The sequence below is a fragment of the Gallus gallus genome, chromosome 7 (genome assembly GCF_016699485.2).
Source record: "Gallus gallus isolate bGalGal1 chromosome 7, bGalGal1.mat.broiler.GRCg7b, whole genome shotgun sequence".
In the NCBI taxonomy this organism is placed as follows: Eukaryota; Metazoa; Chordata; class Aves; order Galliformes; family Phasianidae; genus Gallus; species Gallus gallus.
In genome coordinates, this window is record NC_052538.1 from 31,869,718 (window position 1) to 31,892,450 (window position 22,733).

Genomic DNA, 22,733 nt, shown 5'->3' on the forward strand with positions numbered 1-22,733 from the left:
CATCACACACACCCTGCAGAGCAGAACTTGATTCCCCAAAATGCAGAAGTGTCTGGTGAGAGCTGCCAGGCTGAGTGGCAGCTCAGCGGCTTGTTGCAGATCTGAAGCTCAGACTTATGCTTCCTAAGTGACAGGCATCTGCCTGAACTCTGTGGATGGAGCCTTTAATTGTTTTGGTGTCTGGCAGCCCAGACAAGAAAATAGCCATGTGAATGTCCTGCTCAACAACAGCATGCTCCTCTGAACGCGTCAGAGCTCTGTGCTACTGACGGCATTGTGAAGCACAGCCTGCCAAGCATGAAATAGGCAGGGAATTTCACTGCCAGCTTAAATCAGTACCTGTACTCAGTACAGAAGGTGAGTTCTGGGTACTTGGGCAACCACTTTGCACAGGGAAGCAGGCCCTATCATAAGCAGAGAAACAGTTCCAAGCTGAAATCCAGGCTGGATGTGGCTCTGGGCATTCTGGTCTAGTGGTTGGTGACCCTGCCTGTGGCAACAGGGTTGAAACCAGATGATCTTTGAGGTCCTTTTCAACCCAGGCCATTCTGTGATTCTATGAAACCCTGGTAGAAAAAAAGTAAAAAAAAAAAAATCTATTCTCTGGAGGTAATGTTTTCCCCCACTGCTTCCTTTTTACAACCAGAGAGATAAGAAATAGCATAAGCAAGAAATGTGCAAGAAATGTGAAAATAAAGCTTCAGAATGAAAAACTGCAAAACTATTTTGATCCTACAATCCACTCTGGCCTAGTGCTGCAAGCAAAACTTCTCTTTACATTTCAATCTGCTACAGGAGCTAGGACACCAGCTCGAGAGAAAGCAGTTTTTGCAATAACTTTCTTTCCAATAACATTAGTCTTTGTATTTCTTCAACATAAAATGAATGAGCACACTGGTGAAACTAGAGAGCTTCTTCTGCAAACCTGAGGTTTTTCCATTGTACTTTGAGTACTGATACCTGGGAGCTCTGCCTAAAGAGAGGAAGGAAAAGTACAGTCCCTCAAGGGAACATTACTGATGTGCTAATAGAATCCTTTATGCACAAACAGATACAGACAAAGAAAGAACACAGAAAATTTCAGTAAGATACCTACAAACAGACAAAATTAAGTAACACTGTAATCTTCTGTAAGAAATATGCTTTCAGGTATTTTCTTTCTCTCCCACTTAGTTAAGCAAATGAGCTAACTAGCAGAAAACCAGAACTATGCCCTTTATTTTTTTCTTTAAATAAGATTGTTGGTGGATTGCTCAGGTTTTTTTGTGTGTGTGTTTCTTCTTTTTTTTTTTTTTGCTCAATGTGCGCATTTAGTACAAAAGTATTGAAGCAATCAAATACACCTACCAAAATTCACCCCACCGTGTTATATTAGAAAACTCTGTAAACATACAAGATAAAATCTGAAAGCTGGAAATACAAAAATAAGGGAGGAAAAGCTGCTTTAGATTCACTTATATGAGAAACACCCACTTGTTTATCAGCACATTGATTCAGGATACTGAGCACACGCTCACTTGTAGATACTCAGGCATAAGGCAGGGACCTATTTCCAACCGTAATCAGCACATATGGTAAATACTTGGTATTCTGAGAAATATATTAACAGGATAGAAAGGCAGAATGGTTTGGGTTGGAAGGATCTCAATCTAAAGCCCACCCAGTTCCAACCACCCCCTACCAGACCAGTTCACCCTAAACACTATTTAGCCCAACCCTGAGTACTCCCAGGGATGGAGCACCCACAGCTTCTCTGGGCAGCCTGATGCAAGATGATGAGAACAAGATCTATTTATATTTTGCTTCAGATTAAAAAAAGAAATGCATCAGGAACAAATATCACAGCCAGGAGTTAACAGAAGTGATGATAAACCCATGTAGACTTTGGGATGTTTCCAGAAAAACAACACACCAAAACCCCAAGATATTTCATCTTAGTTTCCAAAGCGTTCTGTCTTTTTCTTTGCAGATAACCTTGTTTCTTTGCATGGAACATTAGAAAAAGGATTAAAAATAAAAAGCTGATTTATTTCTTTTAATCAAATTAAATGACTTAAGTTGTCCATTTGCCTCATTGAGGAAAATAAAACCAAAGTTATTTACAGTGCTCTTCCTGTGATAAATGTGTATTTTAATTTCTTTCTGGAAGCAGAATAGAAATGCTGAAGAGAAGGCTGATGACATATTTCAAAACTTCAGAGAAGTTATAATTTCTGAACTGATGTTTCAGTCACTGCCTGCTATACAAAATCCAACCTGCCAATTCTAAGAGCAGCTAAAAGCCATCTTTTAAAAAAAAGTTGTGTACTTTTTTTTTCCATGTGATTTAATATTTTTATTCCTGGGAGCAGTGTGATAATGAGCAAGAATCTACTTAATTGGAAGTTTGAAAGGAATGTATGCATTTATGTGTTATGTAAATCACAACAAGAGATTACAGTGCTTGTCTACAATATTTTTTTTCCAGTTTCCAAAGGCTTGAAAAGACAGTTTTCTAATACACAAAGCTGTGAGAAACCATCTGGCTACCAAAGATTATTTTGTTTTCTTTTTAAATCCTGGGAGATTTTAGAAGGCAAATAACTTTTAATAATAAAATATTGTTAGCATATTGCAGCCCACAAAACCAAGGACAGTATTTCAGAGCACTAAGAATACGATAGCATCAAAAATCCTATAAATGCTTACAATTTTCAAATATTCACACTCAATTAATTATAGTAAATGGAACAAAATGCATGTTTGTCTTTTTAGTGTTGTTTTGATTTTTGTTTGTTTGTTTAACCTATTATGTAGGTTGTCCTAAAAGCAGTGCTTCCCATTTATTTCCATGGAAACTACAACAGACAAAAAACACAATAACACTCTGATAGAGCAAATTATCAGCTACAAATCACTATTTTTCAAAATAGCCATACATACATTCACATCAGACACCGTTCTGTCAGACTGCCCCTCTGCTGCCATCTATCTCACAACAACAAAACATCACAGAATATTGGTGGGAAGGTTCGGTCTCTACCGCCATCCTAACATCCACCTCCAACATCAAGGGCCAATACCATAAAACTGGAGGTGTTACTTTTGGCATTACTCATAAATTTTATCAAGTACAACCAATTCTCATAGCAAACATTACTAAACAGCCACAGCGATAGGAAGGGCCAGCCACAGTAATTGTTAAGCATTCATGCCACAAGAATCTATCCACATATATTTTGCTAAATTAAAGGACAAGTGATAATAACAGGAGATCGGCAGAACTGATCACAAAACTGAAGTTTTCTGATGAAAACCACTATCCCGTGTTCCCTTCTAACATAAAGCAGCAATTTCCATGTGTTACATAAAGAATCTAATAGACCTGTTTTTTTGTGTGTTTTTTTTTAAACAAACTCTGAGCTTTGCTTTTCTTCTCTTTACTTAGAGAAGATGTGTGAACATCTTCCTCTAATAAGAGATTTTTAACTCTGAGAATGTTTTTTTTTTTTTTTTAACACTTTTAAACCAAAGGAGAATCTTAAAAGACTATAAACTATAGTGAAGTCTCTGGTGTTACGTTCCTACTTTCCACAACTCTTCAACAATTTGTAAGTCACATCACAGCCAATAACAAGTCAATTTGTATGTAAACTTCAATTTGTATGTGAAAGTTACTCCCTTCAGATTCTAGAGCTTCCAACTAACTAAAGGTTATCTGCACCATTTCCCTTAAAAATACATTTTTTTTGTTCCTACACATCCTCAACAAACACTGCATATTCCACTTGTGCTTTTTCTCCCTCATAAAGAGCAATTATCCTGGTAGAGAAGGCAGCATCTTCCATCGGAAAAAGGTTTAAAAGACTTGGAAATACCACTCCTTTGAACTCATCTCTACCTTAATGCTGGACTGAAGATTTTTTCTTCTTTCAACTCTCTACCAAAGCCATGCCCTCTTTTTTCTCTTCTCTAGTCTCTGGAGAATCCTCCCATTTTAGCATTCTGTTCTTTTTATACCTTCCTTTTATATATATAAGATAGCTATGCAGCAGTGGAATTTCAACAGCTACTAAGCACATGAAAGACAAGAAATACCAAGCAACAAGCAAAAAGCAAAGGAGCTTTACTATTTGGGTCCCAGCTAGATAGGACTGAGTGCTGCCACCAGTTTCGGAGGAGCAGGGGATATGCCAAGGAGGTCAGTGGCAGCAGGGAGCTACCCATTGCCTTTAGGATGTTCAGCAGGGAGCCTGCTGACATGAAATCTTGGCAGAAGCTCCAGAGGCAGCTCAGGAGTCCCATACAAGCTGCACAATTGCTCATTTGCCTCTCTTGTGTGAACTCAGCATCCTTTTTCCAGTGCAGCATTACTCTGCTCTACTAGAACACTAAGAATCTTTGTTGCTCAAAGGCCATGATCACACGGAGGTCAGAATCTTGTCTAGTGCACCCTCATTCTGAAAATGAAACTCATTGTTAACTTTCTCTGACTTTTTAATGGGAGAGACAGCAATGTTATACCTTTATAATTATTTAATAAGAACTTCAGAGTAGACCAGTAACTCCCTAAGTCTCTTCCAAAAAGTACAGCGGTCTATGGAACATTAAAGCTGAATATGATTCAACTTTTCACAAAAGTCAGTCAGCTTTGTATTTGTCCATATATTAGTTCAGAGCAACAAAACTGCTGACATTTTTCATTTTATCACATACCTTTTGGGTATATAGTTAGTTTTGCTATACAGTTAGGAGATCCAGTAGACATAGTATGTATTGCCTGATACCAACAAAATCTTGTTCTAAACCAGACAAAATACATATTATACCCATTGACAATACTCTACCATAATATATTAACAATGAGTGGCTATAATTAGCAACTGAACGTCTAGGGTTGAGTTAAAATTAATGTTTGGTTAAGGTGGCATGGTGGCTGCAGATGATGTATCACTGCACGTGAATTACAGTAACTATCGTACAACATTTCTGGAGCAATCAATTCAAAATAACCTTGTAAAGTTTAATTGCTATCTAAAAAGAGTAATGAATTGAACAAATGTCAGATCTTAGTAAATGTGTCTTTTATCATAAATCAGTATTTCACATACAATAATTATCCCATTAATGCCAAATGAAATGCTTATTGAGTGTATTTAGCATGCGGTGTAAGTAGCTGAAATGACCAGGTGTATGTAATAACATCCTGACAGATACAGTTAAAAAAATCACTTTGAAAGACAACTTATACTTGTTAAATAAAAATACAATGCAGAAGACAATTCCCATTAGAAGCAAAGGCATCCTATGTTAGAATTAGTTATTTAACTAAACGTGCCCCAGAATTGCCACGTGTCAACTACCTTCTGCTAACAAGTTTGTTATAGGACATGACAAAGGGATTTGTAGATTGAATCTTAACTTTATTTGTGATACGTTCTACTGGAGTAAAGCTGCAAAGGACACTTAGAAGAGGTTTAGTGTGAAAAATACAATTAGAAAGGTAAACAAACAGCATAACATTGAAAACATCTAAAGCTTTGGAAAAGACTTTAAAGAGAGCTCAACGCTTTTATGATCACTGAGCAGTGTCATATCTACGATCTTTCTACTTTCTTTCTGAACATACACTGTCTGAATCAGATGTGCTGAGGAATGAAGTCCTTTGCTGTCGTATGTAAGAGGAAATTAAGATAAATATACAACTATCAACAAGCCAATTCAATATGCACTGCGCAACAGTGTTTGCTGGAACTCTCCAAATCCTCACACAAAGACTCCTGTTGGCAGATTAAAGGCTCACCCAACAACACTTACAATCTCCTCTTCTTTTTCCATTCCTATGATCAAACCCAACACATAACTTATTTTATGTACATTTCAATACGAGAACTCATCCTCACAGTTTTCTCTTTTGGCAAAGCACTACAGCATGAGTCTCCCATCCTTCTGACTCCGTTTGCCTGTAGGGCACTACAAACATGTAGCAGCTTCTTTCAGCAATCAAAGAAGCATAAAAGCACCGAAAGAAACACATGCATCTGTATTTGCTACCTTGTAAGAAAAAAAAAAAAAAGCAGGCTTACTAAAAGGCTTAGGAAAGCATAAGTATGTGCCTTTTGGACCATTTGTAATTTACGTGCACCAGTAGTAACCATCATTGGTTGCCCCCCATACTTCATGTTGCAAACAAAGGTTTTTTCAGCTCCTTCAGTGTATTTTGCAGTCCCTGCCGCATAGGTCACCTCACCTTTCAAGGCAAGTTTTGACTGAAGAGTAAGGAGAAGTCCAGGTTAGTAGGCAGGCTAATTTACTTCTCATCTGCTACAAACAGCAGCTGTTTTCCAACCATCTCATTAAGGAGTGGCTCTCAGCTGACAGCTTTAACAACCACCCCCCCCAAACTGCCGCATGAATCTTGAAGCATCTCATAATTACAAGAGAGCAGGAAATATGTTGACTGGATTATTAGTGAATGAAGCTCACTACCTTGTGACTGGATTCCTGATGTGATCAATAGTTTAATTATCATATCATTCTGTCATCAACGTGACAGAAGCCTGGCAGCTGTTGCAAAGCCATCCCCTAACAAACTGCTGATCCAGAGCCCGCATAGATTTGAAATCCAGCAAAACAAACCCTAGATCTTTACATAAACCTATGAACAAATATGGATGGGACAGAGAGCTGCCAAATATCACCACAGGCTCTACTTCCACACACTACTTGTGACATTCAATTTACTTTATTCCTGTATTGAATGTCTATAACATTTTAAACACTGATAAAAAGTAATATAAAAATAATTTTAAAATGTACAAGTAGAAGGAAGCCATTTTAAAAGGCAGAACCTTTTAATTTCAAGTGTGAAATGAGAACATTTAGAGGAGAAAACAGATTGGCCAACTATTTTACTGCTTCTGTTTCTTAAACTTACAGAGAAAAAAAATCAAAGCAACAACAGCAAAACAGCCTTAAGGAGTAGCACTCTTTATAGTGACAGTATTGACACAAGGTCCCTGTGCAAGGAAATGAAATGGTCCCCAGCCAGATGCACACTTTCACTGCTGCTTTTCCCCGCCTTGGTTCATAGACTCCTGAGCTCTCCTGATAGTTCCGCTGCTGACTAAGGTTATATGTACAGGCAATGAAATATCCTCCTTTATTAAACCCCCAAATACTGAATTTGTTCGAACAATTAAGTGATTGCAAGTTGTCTTGCAGAGACAACTGGTCACCAAGAGATATGGCCATTCCCAAAGTTGCTGGTCTGCCCAATTCAAGCTCAGAAGCTCTTTTAACCTCAGAGGGAGCTCAGCTTCTCTAACTTTCATACAGCAATGGCACGAGTTTCACAGCTTTCCAGTTTTCTACTGGAACTATGAAAAAGCACCAAAGCTTTTTTATGATTATTATTAGTATGATGTCCCCTCTCCCTACAACATTCACTATGTGCTTCATTTGTGGTACCATTACAAGTGAGAGCACGAGGATCTTTACCCTAATTTTCATCTTTAGAGGATGTAAGCAAAATCCTTTATATTTTGGCTACATTATGTAGTATTGGTGATATCTGTTTACAGACAGAACTCCATAGAGGCTATAGAGATAGGTTATTTATAATATGAGATTCTTCTATGCATCTCTTCTCTAATAGATATCTATCAAGTTCTGATAGGCTGATAAATTTATACCACGCAACATAATAGCTGATGGCATAATTTATCTCATCTTAGTCTTAAACAAAAAGAATAAGCTGATGTTAAGAGTGGTAAAAATAATAAGATTTCCTCAATAGAGAACAGATGATCTTAGAGATAATGTATCTTTCTCTTTAAAAATTTCCATTCTATTTATCTATATTGCTTTATATGTCACTTTGTACTTCAAAACCAAGAAGAGGCTATTTTATCACACCTACTTATGTTTCTTGTTTTTCTGTTCATCTTACAATATACTTCAGAGGCTGAAGCTGAAAATCTTTGTTAAAGATGGGGCTAAAACATATTTTAATCTATCACCACTCCTGGAACTTCTCAGGTTGGCCAAAGTGTGAGACAAACTGTATATTTAAAAGTCTCTGGTAGGACTGGGGAAGTAGTTATTTCATCCAAAAGTAATATGAAGCTATACTAGTCATACTATAATGCCACATCTAATTATCCTCTCTGAGACTCCTCAGGCCTGAGCAATTACAGGATAACATTTGTAACCCTGCTTTTTGTTTTTTTCTTCTTGGAGTGACTGAAACAGACACTACTACAGCATAACTCTTAAAACACAGGGTGAAAATTCTGTTGCAGTAGCAACATATTTCCAGTTGACTCTCAATGGAAATAAAAAAAACAACAAGCTATGAAATGCAAGGACCATTGAACTATGACAGAAGTCAGGTTTTGCTGTGCTTCCACAACCCAGAGCATCACCCTGCAGTGACTGGATGCCCTGGCAGCAGAGACATGCCTACAATTAGGCCAACCCCATGACAGACAGCTGAGGCAGCATCTGGCATCTGCCAAAAAGAGATGAAATAACTGAAACTACATTACTTTGTGAGAGTTTGCACGGCATAGCAAAGATAACAGAATCACCTCCTCAGAAAACAAATTTGTCACGGAAGTAACAGGCAGCATTTCAGCACAAAATGAATAGACTATTAGCTTTCAGCAAATGGGGTATTTATGGGTTTTAAATTGTACATTAGTGCTCAAGCAACAATGATATTTATACTGCACATCAACTGGAAGAATAAGAGAATAGTGAGCTAAAACTGAGGACTTAGATTAGCGATCGTGTATGCCCTGAGGGAGTATGAGATCTAAACAGATGCACACAAAGCAAGCAAGATGCAGTGATATTAGGGGAATGATGCCAACTGAGTCAACAACACAAAAAAGCTGCTGTTCAGAGGTGTCCAAGGGATATCAGGCTGCAGTCCCAACAGACAGTCTGGAAACTGAAGGGGTTTAATGAAAGAAGGGAGCAATGCTGAAAACAAGAGTCAGCGCAGCAATAACATCTCCTAAAAAGCACTGCCCAGTCCTTTTACAGCACCATGGGCACAAAAGCAGCACACACAGCAATATGTATGTAGCAGTCAGAATGAGCTTGCATTCACTGGAATGTTTTACTGCCATTTCATACTGGTGTATTGCATAGGAGTTTTCCTTAGGGAGGCAGAGGCTGAAACATCAACAATGTAAGAGTATTAAAAATTCCCATTTTCTTCCTGTAGCTTTTAAGCTGTAGATATTAACACATTAGCAGATTTGTAACTCAAACTTTAAAAACATCAAATCCTTGTACTTGACCTCTGGAGCAAAAGGACTCATGAAGCCTAAACTGGAAGCAGATCCTGCATATGTTAAAAAAATGTTTCCATGCACCAGGTGTGAAGCATCCATTATGTTTCTTTGACTAAATACAGGACAGAGAACTGTAAGTTTAAGATGTTTTAGCCATGTCCAAGATGTTTAGCAAGCAACACAATGCTTAGAGATAGACACAGTCATCTGTTAATACAATAGTCACTACTTTTTGCAACAGAAAAACTCCTCACCTTCAGAGGAGTATAAACAATGTGGAAGACCCAACCCTGAACCCTGTGAAAGCCATTACAGTTCACCAGCACTAATTGGGCTGATGCCAGCTCAGGTTATCACAACGCCTTTGTTTGCCTCCCTGAAAGCATAATGCTACAGCAAACCAGGGGATGGTAACGTATTGCCATGCCATGCTGCATTTGTTTTTATTGCCAAGACTCAGTACTTAATATAGTTGATGATGCCTTCTACTAAGGTAAGGCATCTTAATGAGCTCAGCACATCCACAGAGTCCTCCACCTAAGATCACTACCTCGTGAGTTTGTTGGGGAGGGCACAGATTGCTGTCCAAACATAACTAATGCCATTTTAAAAAGCTAAAAGCATCTCACTAAAATGAATTTGTCATTATAAATAAACGACAGTAAAGTGGGCACACAGCATAGTACATTTACCAAGGCTATCACATAGTGCTAGGAATTAGCTTTGGTACTTAGCATGCTCCTGAGCTGATAACAGTTATGGGTTTTACATATACTTTTTACTCCGGCAATTTCAGTTTCTAAAAAAAGAGATCTTACTGTCAACTCAGTGCATAAATTTGATATTAATCTTTCAAGGGATTTTGTCTATCCCAATATCATTAAGTACTACCAACAATAAGCCTGTGTCTGAGACCAGACACACTGAGCTCAGCAATAAGCATATTACTGAGCCCAGTAATAAGCCTGGGCAGTAAAACAGCATTTACTCTGGCAAGCCCTCAGCTTTTACAGGTATACCCAGTACATAAAATACTAGAGTAATTCCAGTGAGTACCACAGTAATGACATGTAGAGCTACAAGACTGCTCATGTACGTTCACCCTACAGACAACCTGTACTGGAAGGGTCAGATATATATGGCCCATACTGGAAGGGGCTGCTATGCAAGAAATTCAAATCCAGAGTAAAACATGAAAGTTTGAAGAAACTGTGGGTGTTTCGTCACTGCTTCTTCTATACTATTGACTTCTCAGTGGCTGTTTTATACATCTTTTAGCATACTTGCCCAAAATGGAAAAAGAACATTCTCCTTGACTACACATGAAATTTTTCAGCTATTTATTACAATAAAATAAAATCAGCACAAGGAAAAAAATTCCATTGAAGAGTCAGATGGTATTTTTTAATGCATTCAAAATAGTAGGGCTGCTGGCAAGTCACACGCGAGAGCACATACAGCTGAGTCATGAAAAAATTGAATAAACACACTAAGATTTAGGGATTTCTATTTTACCACAAGAAAAGCAACCAAGCTGTCTGGATGGGTGCAGTTTTCACTTCCTTCCCAGGCTTAGATCGCTCCCTATTGGAATGAAGTATTACAATCATTTTGAAAAGTTGTTTAAAAAAAAAATCTATGCTGCTGACAGGACAAGATAAAAGTGATTGACTACAAGAAAAGGAACTGAGGAGTGCTCAGCAATGCTCTGTGGCTGATGGCTGGGAGACTCAGTAAGGACAGGTGAATCACTGCAGGTATTACACAGCCTGGGCTGAGGTGCAAAGTCTGCACGGTTTGCACTGACCTACATAGGCTGCTGGAAGACTTGGGAACTGATCAGATCCTGCAGCTCTGCTACTGCCCCTTGTGAGGCCAAGAGCTGTTTCTCAACTGCCACATCCTACTCAGCCTTTCCTGGCTGTACAAATGGGCAGCTGCAGCAGATCATTGCATCAGCAGTAGCTGTGTTCCCACAACACTAAGCCCTGCCTGCATTATCGATGCTGTCCGCATGAACTGCTGCATGCTCTCATCTTTCTGGGTACCGTTCCTGACGGCAGCAAGCCAAAAAAACAATGAGAGCAGATATTCAGGTCAGGGAACATTATATACATCATTTCAACCTATCATCAACCCAAGTAAATAAATACATCTTTTTCGTTACATGTAGCTTAAGTCAAAGTTACCCTAGCTCTGGCTTAGCAAGAAACATTTATCTATTCACATTTTCTCTTTACTTCCTGAATTTGAGTTCCAACTTTTAAGAGACACCCGCTGTGAATGCAGAATTTCTCTGTCACACAGTAATGACTGTTTTGGACAGGTAATTCACAACAGCCCCTTCCTGTGGCCCAGACATAGAAAGCATGGCTAAAAGGCCAATGGCAACAACTTCAAGGACCAAACCTTCAAGGAGATGGGCAGAGAAAGAACAAACTGTTCAACAGATGAATTGTTTCAAAGCCAACCCTATTTCTTCATCTGGAGACAGCTTGTTCATATAGAGCCAATTTAAAGATCAGGCTTCTTAACTTGATATTTTTGCTGAAGGAGGTTGTGGATGCCCCATCCCTGGAGGCACTCAAGGTCAGGCTGGTTGTGGCTCTGGGCAGCCTGGTCTTGTGGTTGGCGACCCTGCACATAGCAGATGATCACTGTGGTCCTTTTCAACCCAGGCTATTCTATGACTCTATATTATGCAGTTCTTCCACGTTTTGCTTGCTGTGCCAATCAATCATCAACAATCTTTGTGCCAGGTCCATATGTAAAAAAAAAAAGGCAGAATTTTTCTTCCTAAGTTCAAAATCTTTCCCATACTCTTACGCTTCCTTTTATTAAAAAAAAAATCTGGCTGCTAGAACTAGTAATGTATTAATTATGCAACAAAAATAAACGCTTCTGTTAATGTGTTTGATTAACCATACAAAACACTTTATTTGATATTATTTGTATTTAAGATTTCCTGTTTTCCCTGAAGTATTTATTATCCAAGGCATGATTCTTCTAATCTTAGTTATACTCCGGGACTGAAGTACTCTTTTATATCAGCATTTCTCAGATGCTTTTATCATGGATATATTATAACCATGTTAATGAGCTGCTTAGTATTCATATACTAGACTTTTCCTCATTTTATATGGAAATAATACTATAAAAATTCTAAGAATACTAGTTTTATGTGCTCGATAATGATGAGATGCAAAGCAAACAAGAAGGAGAAAAATCTGTGGTGGCAGTGAATATGAAATGGATTAGTACATCGCCAATGTGCTTTACATTGGTATAAAATTATTAAGCATGTAATTAAGTAGGATCAATTACACTGTTTGTTTTTAAGGTAATGTTTTAGATATTTTAGACGTTTTATCATTTGGAATTTAATTTCACACTTTAATGATCTTCTTGTAATTTCCCTCTCCTGCTATGAAGTCACACAGGATAAGCACAAAACCCACTACATATGAGGAAGTGACTGCGGTGTAAGGCCAGGCCAAAGTCACTGCAAAGGAAGCCAAGAACAAGGGAAATTAAATAATTTCGTAAACACAAAAATAGTTCAGTTCAGCTGACCTTGTTCATCAGATGAATTCAAATTCACAGGATTGTTAGCAGGAAAGAAATTAAACACTTACTTGCAGCAACGTCAGACCTGACTTGGCAGACCTCAGAGACATCTCCAGTGTAGCCAAAGTGAAATGAGATGTGGCTTTATGGGATCCTAATGAGTCAAACTGCTGGCCTTCAGCACACTGCAAACTGCATGCAGATCATAGGAATAAATAAAGTAAAAACCTTACTCTGCATAAGAATCAGTGCCTTGAGTTTATAAATGTTCAGTGGTAAATATGAGTTCAGCAGCCTCACAAGGAAATATGTACACAAACTTGGGTCCAATTGTATAAACATATGTTCTTGTGAAAAGAACTAACACTGAATTGTTTCATGTTGAGCACAGCCAAGATTTACACAGAAATTCACCCTAAGTTCCAAGGGCACAGTGCAGAGACCCGCTAAGCCAGAGGCACGTGGGTATCAATGTTTCTTTGAATAACAAAATGAAAGCATCAAGCAGTGCAGAGACATGAAAATGTTTCATTTCTACCAGCAACATTTCACCTAGAAGTACTGGGACAGACATACGAGCTGCTAAAACAAGGACATTCTGGATTAGATCTGTGCATCCAAAGTTAATGTAAGGAACTCAATCCTGAAGGATACCTTTGGAATGAGATCTTGTTCAACATTTCCTGTAATGCCTTATTCAAAGAGTAAAATGTAGTGCTGTTGAATTCAGACTTCTGGCTACCATGAGTTATACTTTTTTTCATAGTTATGCATTATTTGTGAACAGAGCTTTTGTCTTGCATTATTTCTTCATCCATAGCAAAGTGCCCTCTTTGCTGACTAAATCTACTGTGCATTACAGTGCTAAAATCATATCTGAATTCTTATTTTAAATCACAGCCCTATTTTCAGGAAGAGCAATTTTACTTTTCTTGCAGAAAGCCATCTGCCTGCTAATGAGAGATGTTTTCATCAGTAATTTTGAGAAGAAAAAATGGTTATTACACGTTAGCATTTCCAAAGTGACAAATAAAGAATACCACCCGGCTTGCTATTTTAATACACTACATTTCTCCCAGTGTGGGAGCTGCAGGCCAGACATATCATTATAATTATACACATCTGTAATGAGTCTCAGTGCCGTCGTGGCCCACAGTGAAGTAGCATCACCTCAGATAAAAACCTTTCAACAAGAAATTTCATATGCAATATTGCTGTAATTTATATATCCTCACATTATCAAAAATTACCTTACACCAACAAAGCCAAAAAGGGTTTTGAGGTTGCTATATACTTCTTTTTTCTAAATACATTTTTTTAATTTTTTTTCCAATACCTACTTAATAGACCAGGCTGTGTTACAGCAATTTCTCTACCTCCATTTTGCAAAAGCTATTCCTGGTACAGAATGGAATGACACTCTAACAACAAAGCCTATCACAATCACCTCGATATTTGGCTGAATTATCACATTTAAGGTGCATTTCACCTTTCCCAAAATACTTGTTTCCTGATGCTGAATAGTTAACAAGTTGGCAAAAGACAGAGGACTGCTCAGGAAGATAAGAACCACAGCAGGAAATGAAGGAATAAGGATTAGAGCACTACTGAAAAGAATGAGACCTGAGGGAGGAAAGGGAATCTGTTTAGGATGATGTCAGAGGAAAAGTAAAGGAAGTAGAGGATGACAAAGTTTTAGTAGTTTTATCAGCAGAACTACCCAAGCAGAAAATAAAGGAAAAAAATTAAGCGCCAGCAAGAGCTAGGGACATATATGTGGAAAAATGCAGAACTGGAATACAAGGAAGAAGTCAAATACAGAAGTCCCTGGAATAAGTTCACCCACACTACAATTTCACATCTCTCCCCCTCAATCACTAATGTCAAATGGCCAATAAACTTGTGACAGCCCCATGTTTTAGTGACGACAAAAGTTTGTGGTTTTTTTTTGCCCCCCATGCAACTTAGATACTTATTGGCGAAGTTCCTTTCAACATGAGAGTATTGCTAAGCTCCTCAATGGGGACAAAGAGGCACACACATCCCTCTTGTGAAACTAGAATCTCTGCATCTGGCACCTGAAAGACTGCCCATGCCCAAACTGTGATTACCACTGAGACATGGATCTTTTTAGCAGCTAAATAGTGTGAAGAAGGTCAGGGCTGCAAAACAATGTCTTGAGGTTAGGATTAACAGCCAGCATAACCTCACGTAAGAGAAACTGGCAAGTCTTGCCACCTCCTTTTTTGACATCTTAGAAAAATAAAAATGCTTTGGATTAAAAACTTGCAAACTTGGTCAAAGTATGACTTATTTTTATAAGTTTTTCATAACATTGATATTTTCTTGTCTTATGAGTATATATCCCATTAGAGTTGCTTCTGTGTAAGAAGTGAAATTTTAGCAAGCAATTAATCCATAAATGAGCTGTTTCAGAGTTTTAGGTACTGGGTATCATCCTTCAAAGGCTCTATCCTGCCCTTGTGTTTATTATACCTGCATGTTTCCTCAGACCTTAAAAGAGGCTCATTTTGCCAGCAACGATATAGCTGAATTCCCCGTGAACCACTTTCAGAAAGCCATGCAAAAGATAATCAGCTACAGACCAAAAAAAAAAGCAGTGTATTTCTAATGACCATGTCACTATGAGATGCAATGACCTCTAAATCCTCCAATTTTGATCTTGCTGTTGCATATTTTATTCCAGAAATTATGGAGGAAAAAAAAGCTGCTGGTGAGCTACAGAATTTATACCTATTTGAACCTAAGCCTCTTGATAGTGAATGTATGGAATAGAAAAATAAACCATTAAAAAGAATGCACTGAATGATTTTAGGTTTTTACAATTATGACTATCTTTAAAGCAAAGGCAATTAATTCTACTGTCTGCCAAATTATGGTGTTAACCTGACCATTGAATACCACCTTCAAAACAATCATTTCAGAAAAAAAAATAATTTTATTCAACAAGGAGAAATTACAGGACCCTACAAAAGGAATGCTCCCTGCTGCTAACCCTTTGAAGAGAATGCGGCATGGCCAGCTGGGTCACCAGGAAGATTTCATGTTTCCCATACCAGTTGGACAAATTTACCCTGTTGCCTACTCTTTCGAACGTGATCCGATCTTCCTACCCTATCCAGCTACCTCATGTTATCATGCATATCCATAGGTCCATCCTTTACTATTAAAAAAATAATAATACGTTATAGCAGGCCTAACGTTACACTTCCCATACTTCAGATTGCAGAAAGCAATCAAGCTCCAACCAAAAGCCACTGAGTCCTTCTAGTGGGACCCACCAGCTTGTGCTCAGAGCTATACTTCATTCAGTGCTACACCAGCACATTTGCTTGACTCTTCTGCACAGAGGCCCAGGCTACCCACAGGCTGTACACACCCCAATAACGTTAGGAAGGTGTTTCAATGTAGGAGCCGTACTACATATTCACATAAAAATGAACAAATTGGCTGTATTTGAAAAAGGATAACGTACTACTTCCAGTAATTACACAATCTGCTTATGTCTCAGAAGTAGTTTTACCAGTCATTGGGAAAGTATAAAAAGGAATTGCCTCTAAATGTTCTCTAGTGCCTCTATACCATCACATATATACTGTCTGGGACAGAAGGCACGTGAAAAAACGTCACCACCACCCCAGGCCCATTGCAAGTACTTATATGCACCCAAAGACGGGGCAGCACAAAGGGAGAAGGAGCAGAACTACCAGTGAGAAAAGAAGGAACATTTCCAAAGTACAAAACCTCTCAGAGACAACTGAACCTTATCGATAGCTGTCCCAAATGCCACAGTTGCTCAACCTGTAATGCAGGGTTTCTCTCAATAGGCTGCTTCTCCATAATCTTTACCGAAGTCTTTGAGGGTACAAGCACAACTGACTTTGACTCTTTCCAGACTGCTTGCTCTAACATTCAGTTAACTATCAGAACATCAGCAATCCCATCACAGCAGCAAAACGCCCTTTTCCTGGAGAGGCCAAGCAATGAAGTTTTCCCAAATGGTAAAGAAAGGAGAAAGCAGAGGTCAGAAGCTGAAGCCCAGGCAGCAGATGTTCACCTTGGGAGAAGGGGCAGAGAACAAAATATCTGAGCAGGACCAAGCACAGCAGGCCCAAGCAGCTACATGTCAAAAAGCAGTATGGCAGAACAGGTCATAACAAATACATCCTTGACCATCTGTGGTTACCAACTGCAGTTACTTCACTGGAGGAAACCACAAAGAGATCCTCATTTGGAAGTGTGTTATAGCAGGTTGAACTTTCCTGATCTGGAAGAAAATACATTTGTTTTGCTCTGTCAGAAGCACCTCTCTTTACCAGTTAACAAAAACATAGCAATACGGTATTGTTATGCTAAGCATTTGACTTAAATTTACATGAACTAGCAAAAGTTTCGTAAGATCTGCTAACATGTGTCATTTTGTTGTGGTTTATGTCCTACAAGAGCTAAAGAAGTTAAACTTCTATGCTATTGGTATGAGAGATCCTGACTCAGAGAAGAAAAAACAAGTAGCAGACATTCATCACCTCAAACAAATCAGTTTATGTGTCTTGCTGAAGAATAGATATGAGCAGTTATTTTACGCAGCAGATTTCCTCATGCACAGAGGAAAATTAGAATAGATAAGAACACAAGATCACATTATTCCCTTGTGTCCAGTATTTTTGACATTTACCTTTAACAGTCTCCTGGCACCTCACCTTGAATGCACGTTATGCATTTATTGATCTGGGATTTTCCAAAGCTACTTAAGAGTGATTTGGGAACCTGACTTCTATTGAACTCCAATGACTCTACACATAAAAGAATTAAGAGCTTTAGGAGATGTTATCTTCATTGTTTCATATTGCAGGAGCAACACAGCACCTCATTACCTTATCCTCTGCTGGTGAAAGAGGAATTTAGGTACTATACTAACATTTTTATGCTTGAAAAACTAGTCTACTTAATTAGCAAGTGGACAATGAGAAAAACTACTTTAGCATATGATGTAAGATCCAAAAAAGGTATTTCTGGTTGCTGCCTTTCGTATCTTCCTTCAACTGTATTTTAATCATGATTATAGAAGGTGATATTCCCTCAAAATCCTAGAGAAAGATTACCATCAGAAGTCATTTCAACATCTTATAATAAAGCTCCACCAACTCAAACTTCTAGAAGTATGGACCATACAAAGTTGATTAATTGCTAATGAAAACTGAAATCTTTCAGTTTACAAACGGCTACAAATAAATTATGTACGTGGACTGCATTCAAATATTCATTTGGCTAGCGTTTAAGGAAGCTCAAATAAAAGGGCAACAGGGTCAGGAAAAATTATAGTTGGGGACGATATGAGGAAATTGCTGTCTAATGATGCAGAGTGAATTGTTTTTGAAATTGTTAGAATAATTGAGTATCAAATACTCTTGTGCCTTGATAGTAGTTTAATCTGATGTTTTAACTCTCTCATAAGATATTCTTGGTATCCCAGCAAAACTTAGGTTGATAGGTGGCTCTAACTGGCACCTGCATGGTTCCAGGCTGCAGCTTGCTACATGTCACAAAATGGTATGAAAAGAGTTCTACGCATACTTGTGCCAGACACAGTCTGCACAGAACAAATATCAGCAAGCACTATAGCATCTTCCTATGTTTCATGGCAGAGAGACAACAAAACACCCCTTGTACTTATCAGAAAATCCAAACACAATCAGCATGTGCCACTCCAGAAAGAAGCCATAGGAAAAGCAAGTAATTTTGTTGCCTCGTCTGTTTCACCTTCCTTTGCATGATGAGCTCTGACAGAGAACAGTTTGTGAGCTCAGGTTAGAAATGAAACATGCAAAGCAGACAAATCCTGAAGCTGATAACACAAAAATTTCCGTGTGTGCTAAACAGATGGAGTCATTTGCAAATAAACCTTTTAAGTCTCAGTCTGGTTAGTAGGAGGTTGAAGGGCAAACCTGCCAGTAGTGTATTAAATATCTCATTAGGAAGCAGTGTGCAGATATTTCTTGGGCAACCACAAAGCTGGTTTAGAGAAGAACATGTTAGAACCTCAACTGTAACGCAACACACACTGGTATCCCAAAAAGGCAATGCTTTAAATTGGTGCCTTGATTGAACTTCTGCACTTAAGATATTAGCTATACAAAAGGTTGTTACTATTTTTGTTTATTAAAACTCCATTTGCTTCAACAGTATTTTTGATTCTTTTGTGTTTGCCCCAGCAGCATAGCTTAGCAGACAACCCTATAGGCAATAATAAATAATAAATGGTAACTAGGAAAAAAAAAACTTTAAGAAAGTCCTCTAAACATCTGTGTCAACCTCCAAACCATCAGCTATCTACAAAGTCAAGCATGCCTGGTCAGATTCTGGGGCGCCTGATACAGCTCTATTGATTTCAAGTGAGCTTGCTGATTTAGCCTACTAAAGAACCAAGCCTCATCCGATTAGGTTAAGTACATTGATTTTTGAATCCTGAGTATTTGCAAAAACTTTATGAACAACTTGGAGACTTACCACCTCAAGAAAGGGTAGAAATTACTTGGTCAAGTGTCTTATTAGTATTATTTTTAGAAATCAATTTTCTTATGAACAAATCATTAACAGTAATGCAACAAAATTTGTTCACTAAATTATTTATTCTGAATTACTGAACCAGGTCCTTTGGTATTAAAAAAAACCTCAGCTCCACCAAGAGCAGAATGAATTACCGTGGCTAAGAAACAGAGAGAACGCATGTAGATGCTGCAGGGAATCACTTCCGCTTTTACAAAGCTATTGCTGAGAAGATTTGGTGGAAGCTGAGAAGTGGAAGGGAGATAGATGCTGTCTTTTGACTCAGAAAAACACAGGCCATGACAGGACAGCTCCATTACCTTTGTCCAAAGCCAAGGAACATTTTCCAGCATCAAGTCCTGCCCCAACCTCTGCCAACATAGTGCCTGAATACAATATTAACTGTCACCTTTTTCTCCTTTCTAGTCCAGTCCTAGACCTCTCTCTCCCTTTATTTTTAATTAAGGTAGTAAAGGAGGCTAGATTACACGATTACAGACAGATTCTTGGGCAAAATAGTTTGTGCAATGATACCACGTTTGTATGGACCAGTGAATTTCAAGGTATATTGTAAATCTTGGTTAAAATGCCAGAAGGAGAGAGGCCACAAAGATATTTTGTCCTTATGAGTTTTCTACAAATAAATGGTTGAGAGATGAGACTAATAAGACTTTTCATATTCCCACCATGGGAAAAACTGCAGCATGAGAATTTCTCTCTTTTTAGAAACAATGACATCCTCACGGGAGAGAGCCTAAGAACTTCCACTTGCAGGAAAAGTTTTGATCAATGTTTGCACGTTATTAGAAACCAGAAAACCCTATTGCTAGGCACAAATCTGCAGAAAAATCAATCAAACTTCATTTGTTTATGGCTACAGGAACCACTAGCAATATCTGTCAGGCCACACCAAATAATTTACCTTACATAAGTCATCAGGGAGCTGCGAAATAGAAGCTGCATTCATCTATAAACAGACAAAAGATGCACTGAAGCTGGAAGGTGCTGAGTTCCTGGCATTAACACCACGGAGTTGTCAAATGTCTCATAAGGGTATTTTAAGGTGGTTTGTAACTCCTTACAGAGAGATACAAAAGGTCGGTATGAAAATTAAGGAATATGATATTTCTTGATATTATTCCATATTCCATATGATACGATATCTCCAGTGAAGCAACTTACGTGATGAAGTTGGAGTACAGAAAAGCAACGATGCTAATGGCAACTTTTGACTTTGGACAATACAAGCAATGCATCCTACAGAAAGTTAGTGCTTCAAAGGAAAAAGTGTTTCCAAAAGGATGCAACTGGCTAGTGTCAGAGGATAGCAGGCTTGTTTTCCCACTCCGATTCCCTTTCTTTTATTTATCAATAAACTTCAGAGGTTATGTTTTTAACCCGCTGTGATTCTGAATGGCTTTACTGAACGCAAATCTTATGATCCAGTACAATAAACACGCAGAGTTCTTGGGAGGGAAATAACCAGAGATCTAGCAGCTTGCTGGATGCAAAACTATGTGCAGAACACCTGGAAGCAAAAATAAAACCTGTGCTTGTGACAATTTCCATGGTCTTACCAGAGTTTTCATTAGGAAGCTGAAAGACTTTAAACCGTCAATACGCTATGCTTCAATGTCATCTTTAGGAGTATCAGCTTAGAGACAACAGTGATCGATCAGCAGCACAGAAATAAAAACCTGAGTACACCTGAGGCTTTCAAGTGCAACATTTTTTGTTTTTAAAAATCACCAAAAGTTTCACAAGCACTTCATCAGACCACCCTCACCTCAGCCCCAGAAGCAATTTCCTTATCAATTTCAGAAACAAATAGTGGAAGGTTGCAATCAACAGCACAATATTTGCCAACCAGAAATGCTTTGCAGACATCTCAGCTTTCTGTCCCTCGTGTTAAAGATCAGGCTCTTAAACACTGTCTGATGTTCAATCTTTTTCCTTTCATTTTAGTAGTAAACTACATTTCTAGCCTTCTTGATTGCAAGCATTGCTTTGATGCAAAATACATGTTTCTTCTCTTACATTAAGTGATTATTCAGTGGATAAAAATCAGGAAATTCCCTCATTTTCCCCAGAAAGCAAGAAACATATTAAGATTTAATATCACCTCATCAGCAGTCTACAAGGCAGATAAGAAAAATAGTCTGCAAGGTTGTTGCTCTGGTCCTCAGAAGCTCTTAGCCACGTTAAAAAAAATAATAAAAAAGACCTTTTTATTATAATTAACATGTTTTATTAAAGCTCTCTCTCCTTTTCTTCTTTTCTCCTCAGTTTTTACATCTGCTTTCATTTCTCCCTTTGATGTTTGTATGCTCTTCATACTTTTATGGAAAATACACTGTGCTGCTCATTTCCATCCAGCCATTCCTCTTTTCAGAACCCAATTTTTCCATGCCTGACTTTGCCTCTGCCCTCTACAGCTCAATGAGAGCATAGGGAACACATCCTCTGGTGGCAGCATTCATAATAAGGTGACACATGAACAAAACACCTTCCATTTCTTTCAGCTCTCACCTAGATACTGAAAGTAGTGTGTTTCCCTGATACAGAAAAATTATTAATTAAAAAATAAAAGCAGAGCCTATACCTGTTACATAGTTACTGCGAATACAAACGGTACCTTTAAAGGGAGGATAAAATAAGGTGACAAAATTGACACTTTACTTACATGTGTCTACAGACTCATCTGAATCATCAGGGCAGTCAGGCTCTCCATCACACAGCCAGTGCTGGGAGACACAAGTCATGCGATCATGGCACAGAAACTCTCCTACATCACACAAATGATGTTCCTCTGAAAACAAGAATGTTTTAGAATGTGGTAAATAAAAAAAAAGAGAAAAATGAAGTGACACAGAAAATTAAAAGTGGAAAATAAAGTGATATTGAAATCAGGCATTAAAACAATGAACAAACAATGAACAGAAACAACATGAAGCAATTATTTGATAAAGTGTTTAATACAAATGACCTTACTCAGGCTGGATAGCCCTAAAATCTTGGTCCAACCTGTAATCATTCCAACCAGGCATGAACAGGATTAGCACTAACTACATATATAAAGAAGAATGTTAAGAATTCCTACTCTTCAGCTCTTTCACTATTAAGTAAATTTGCTAAATGGATAAATTCAGCAACCTTTAATTTCATGCTTTCATTTTTGAAGCCTGACACACGAAGTATCGTCTGCCTTCAACCACCAAAATCTGATATCCTTGAGATATGGAAGAGCTAATTAACACAAGATTACTCCATCATTAACTAACTACTCTGTCGTTAATTAAAACTCACAAAGCCTCT

The 22,733-nt window shown here is 38.1% G+C and overlaps 1 protein-coding gene across 7 annotated transcripts in view; it reads right to left on the reverse strand.

Annotated features, from left to right (window-relative positions):
* Positions 1 to 22,733, reverse strand: part of LRP1B (LDL receptor related protein 1B) — a 581,170-nt gene that overhangs the window by 410,351 nt on the left and 148,086 nt on the right. For all 7 annotated transcript variants that reach the window (XR_005861415.2, XM_040703826.2, XM_422146.8 and 4 more), the window contains exon 2: positions 22,102 to 22,227. Coding sequence is in view for 6 of the 7 variants with exons in the window: in XM_040703826.2 (XP_040559760.1) it covers positions 22,102 to 22,227 (126 nt within the window). In the remaining variant the exon portion in view is untranslated. The remainder of the gene's footprint in view (positions 1 to 22,101; positions 22,228 to 22,733) is intronic.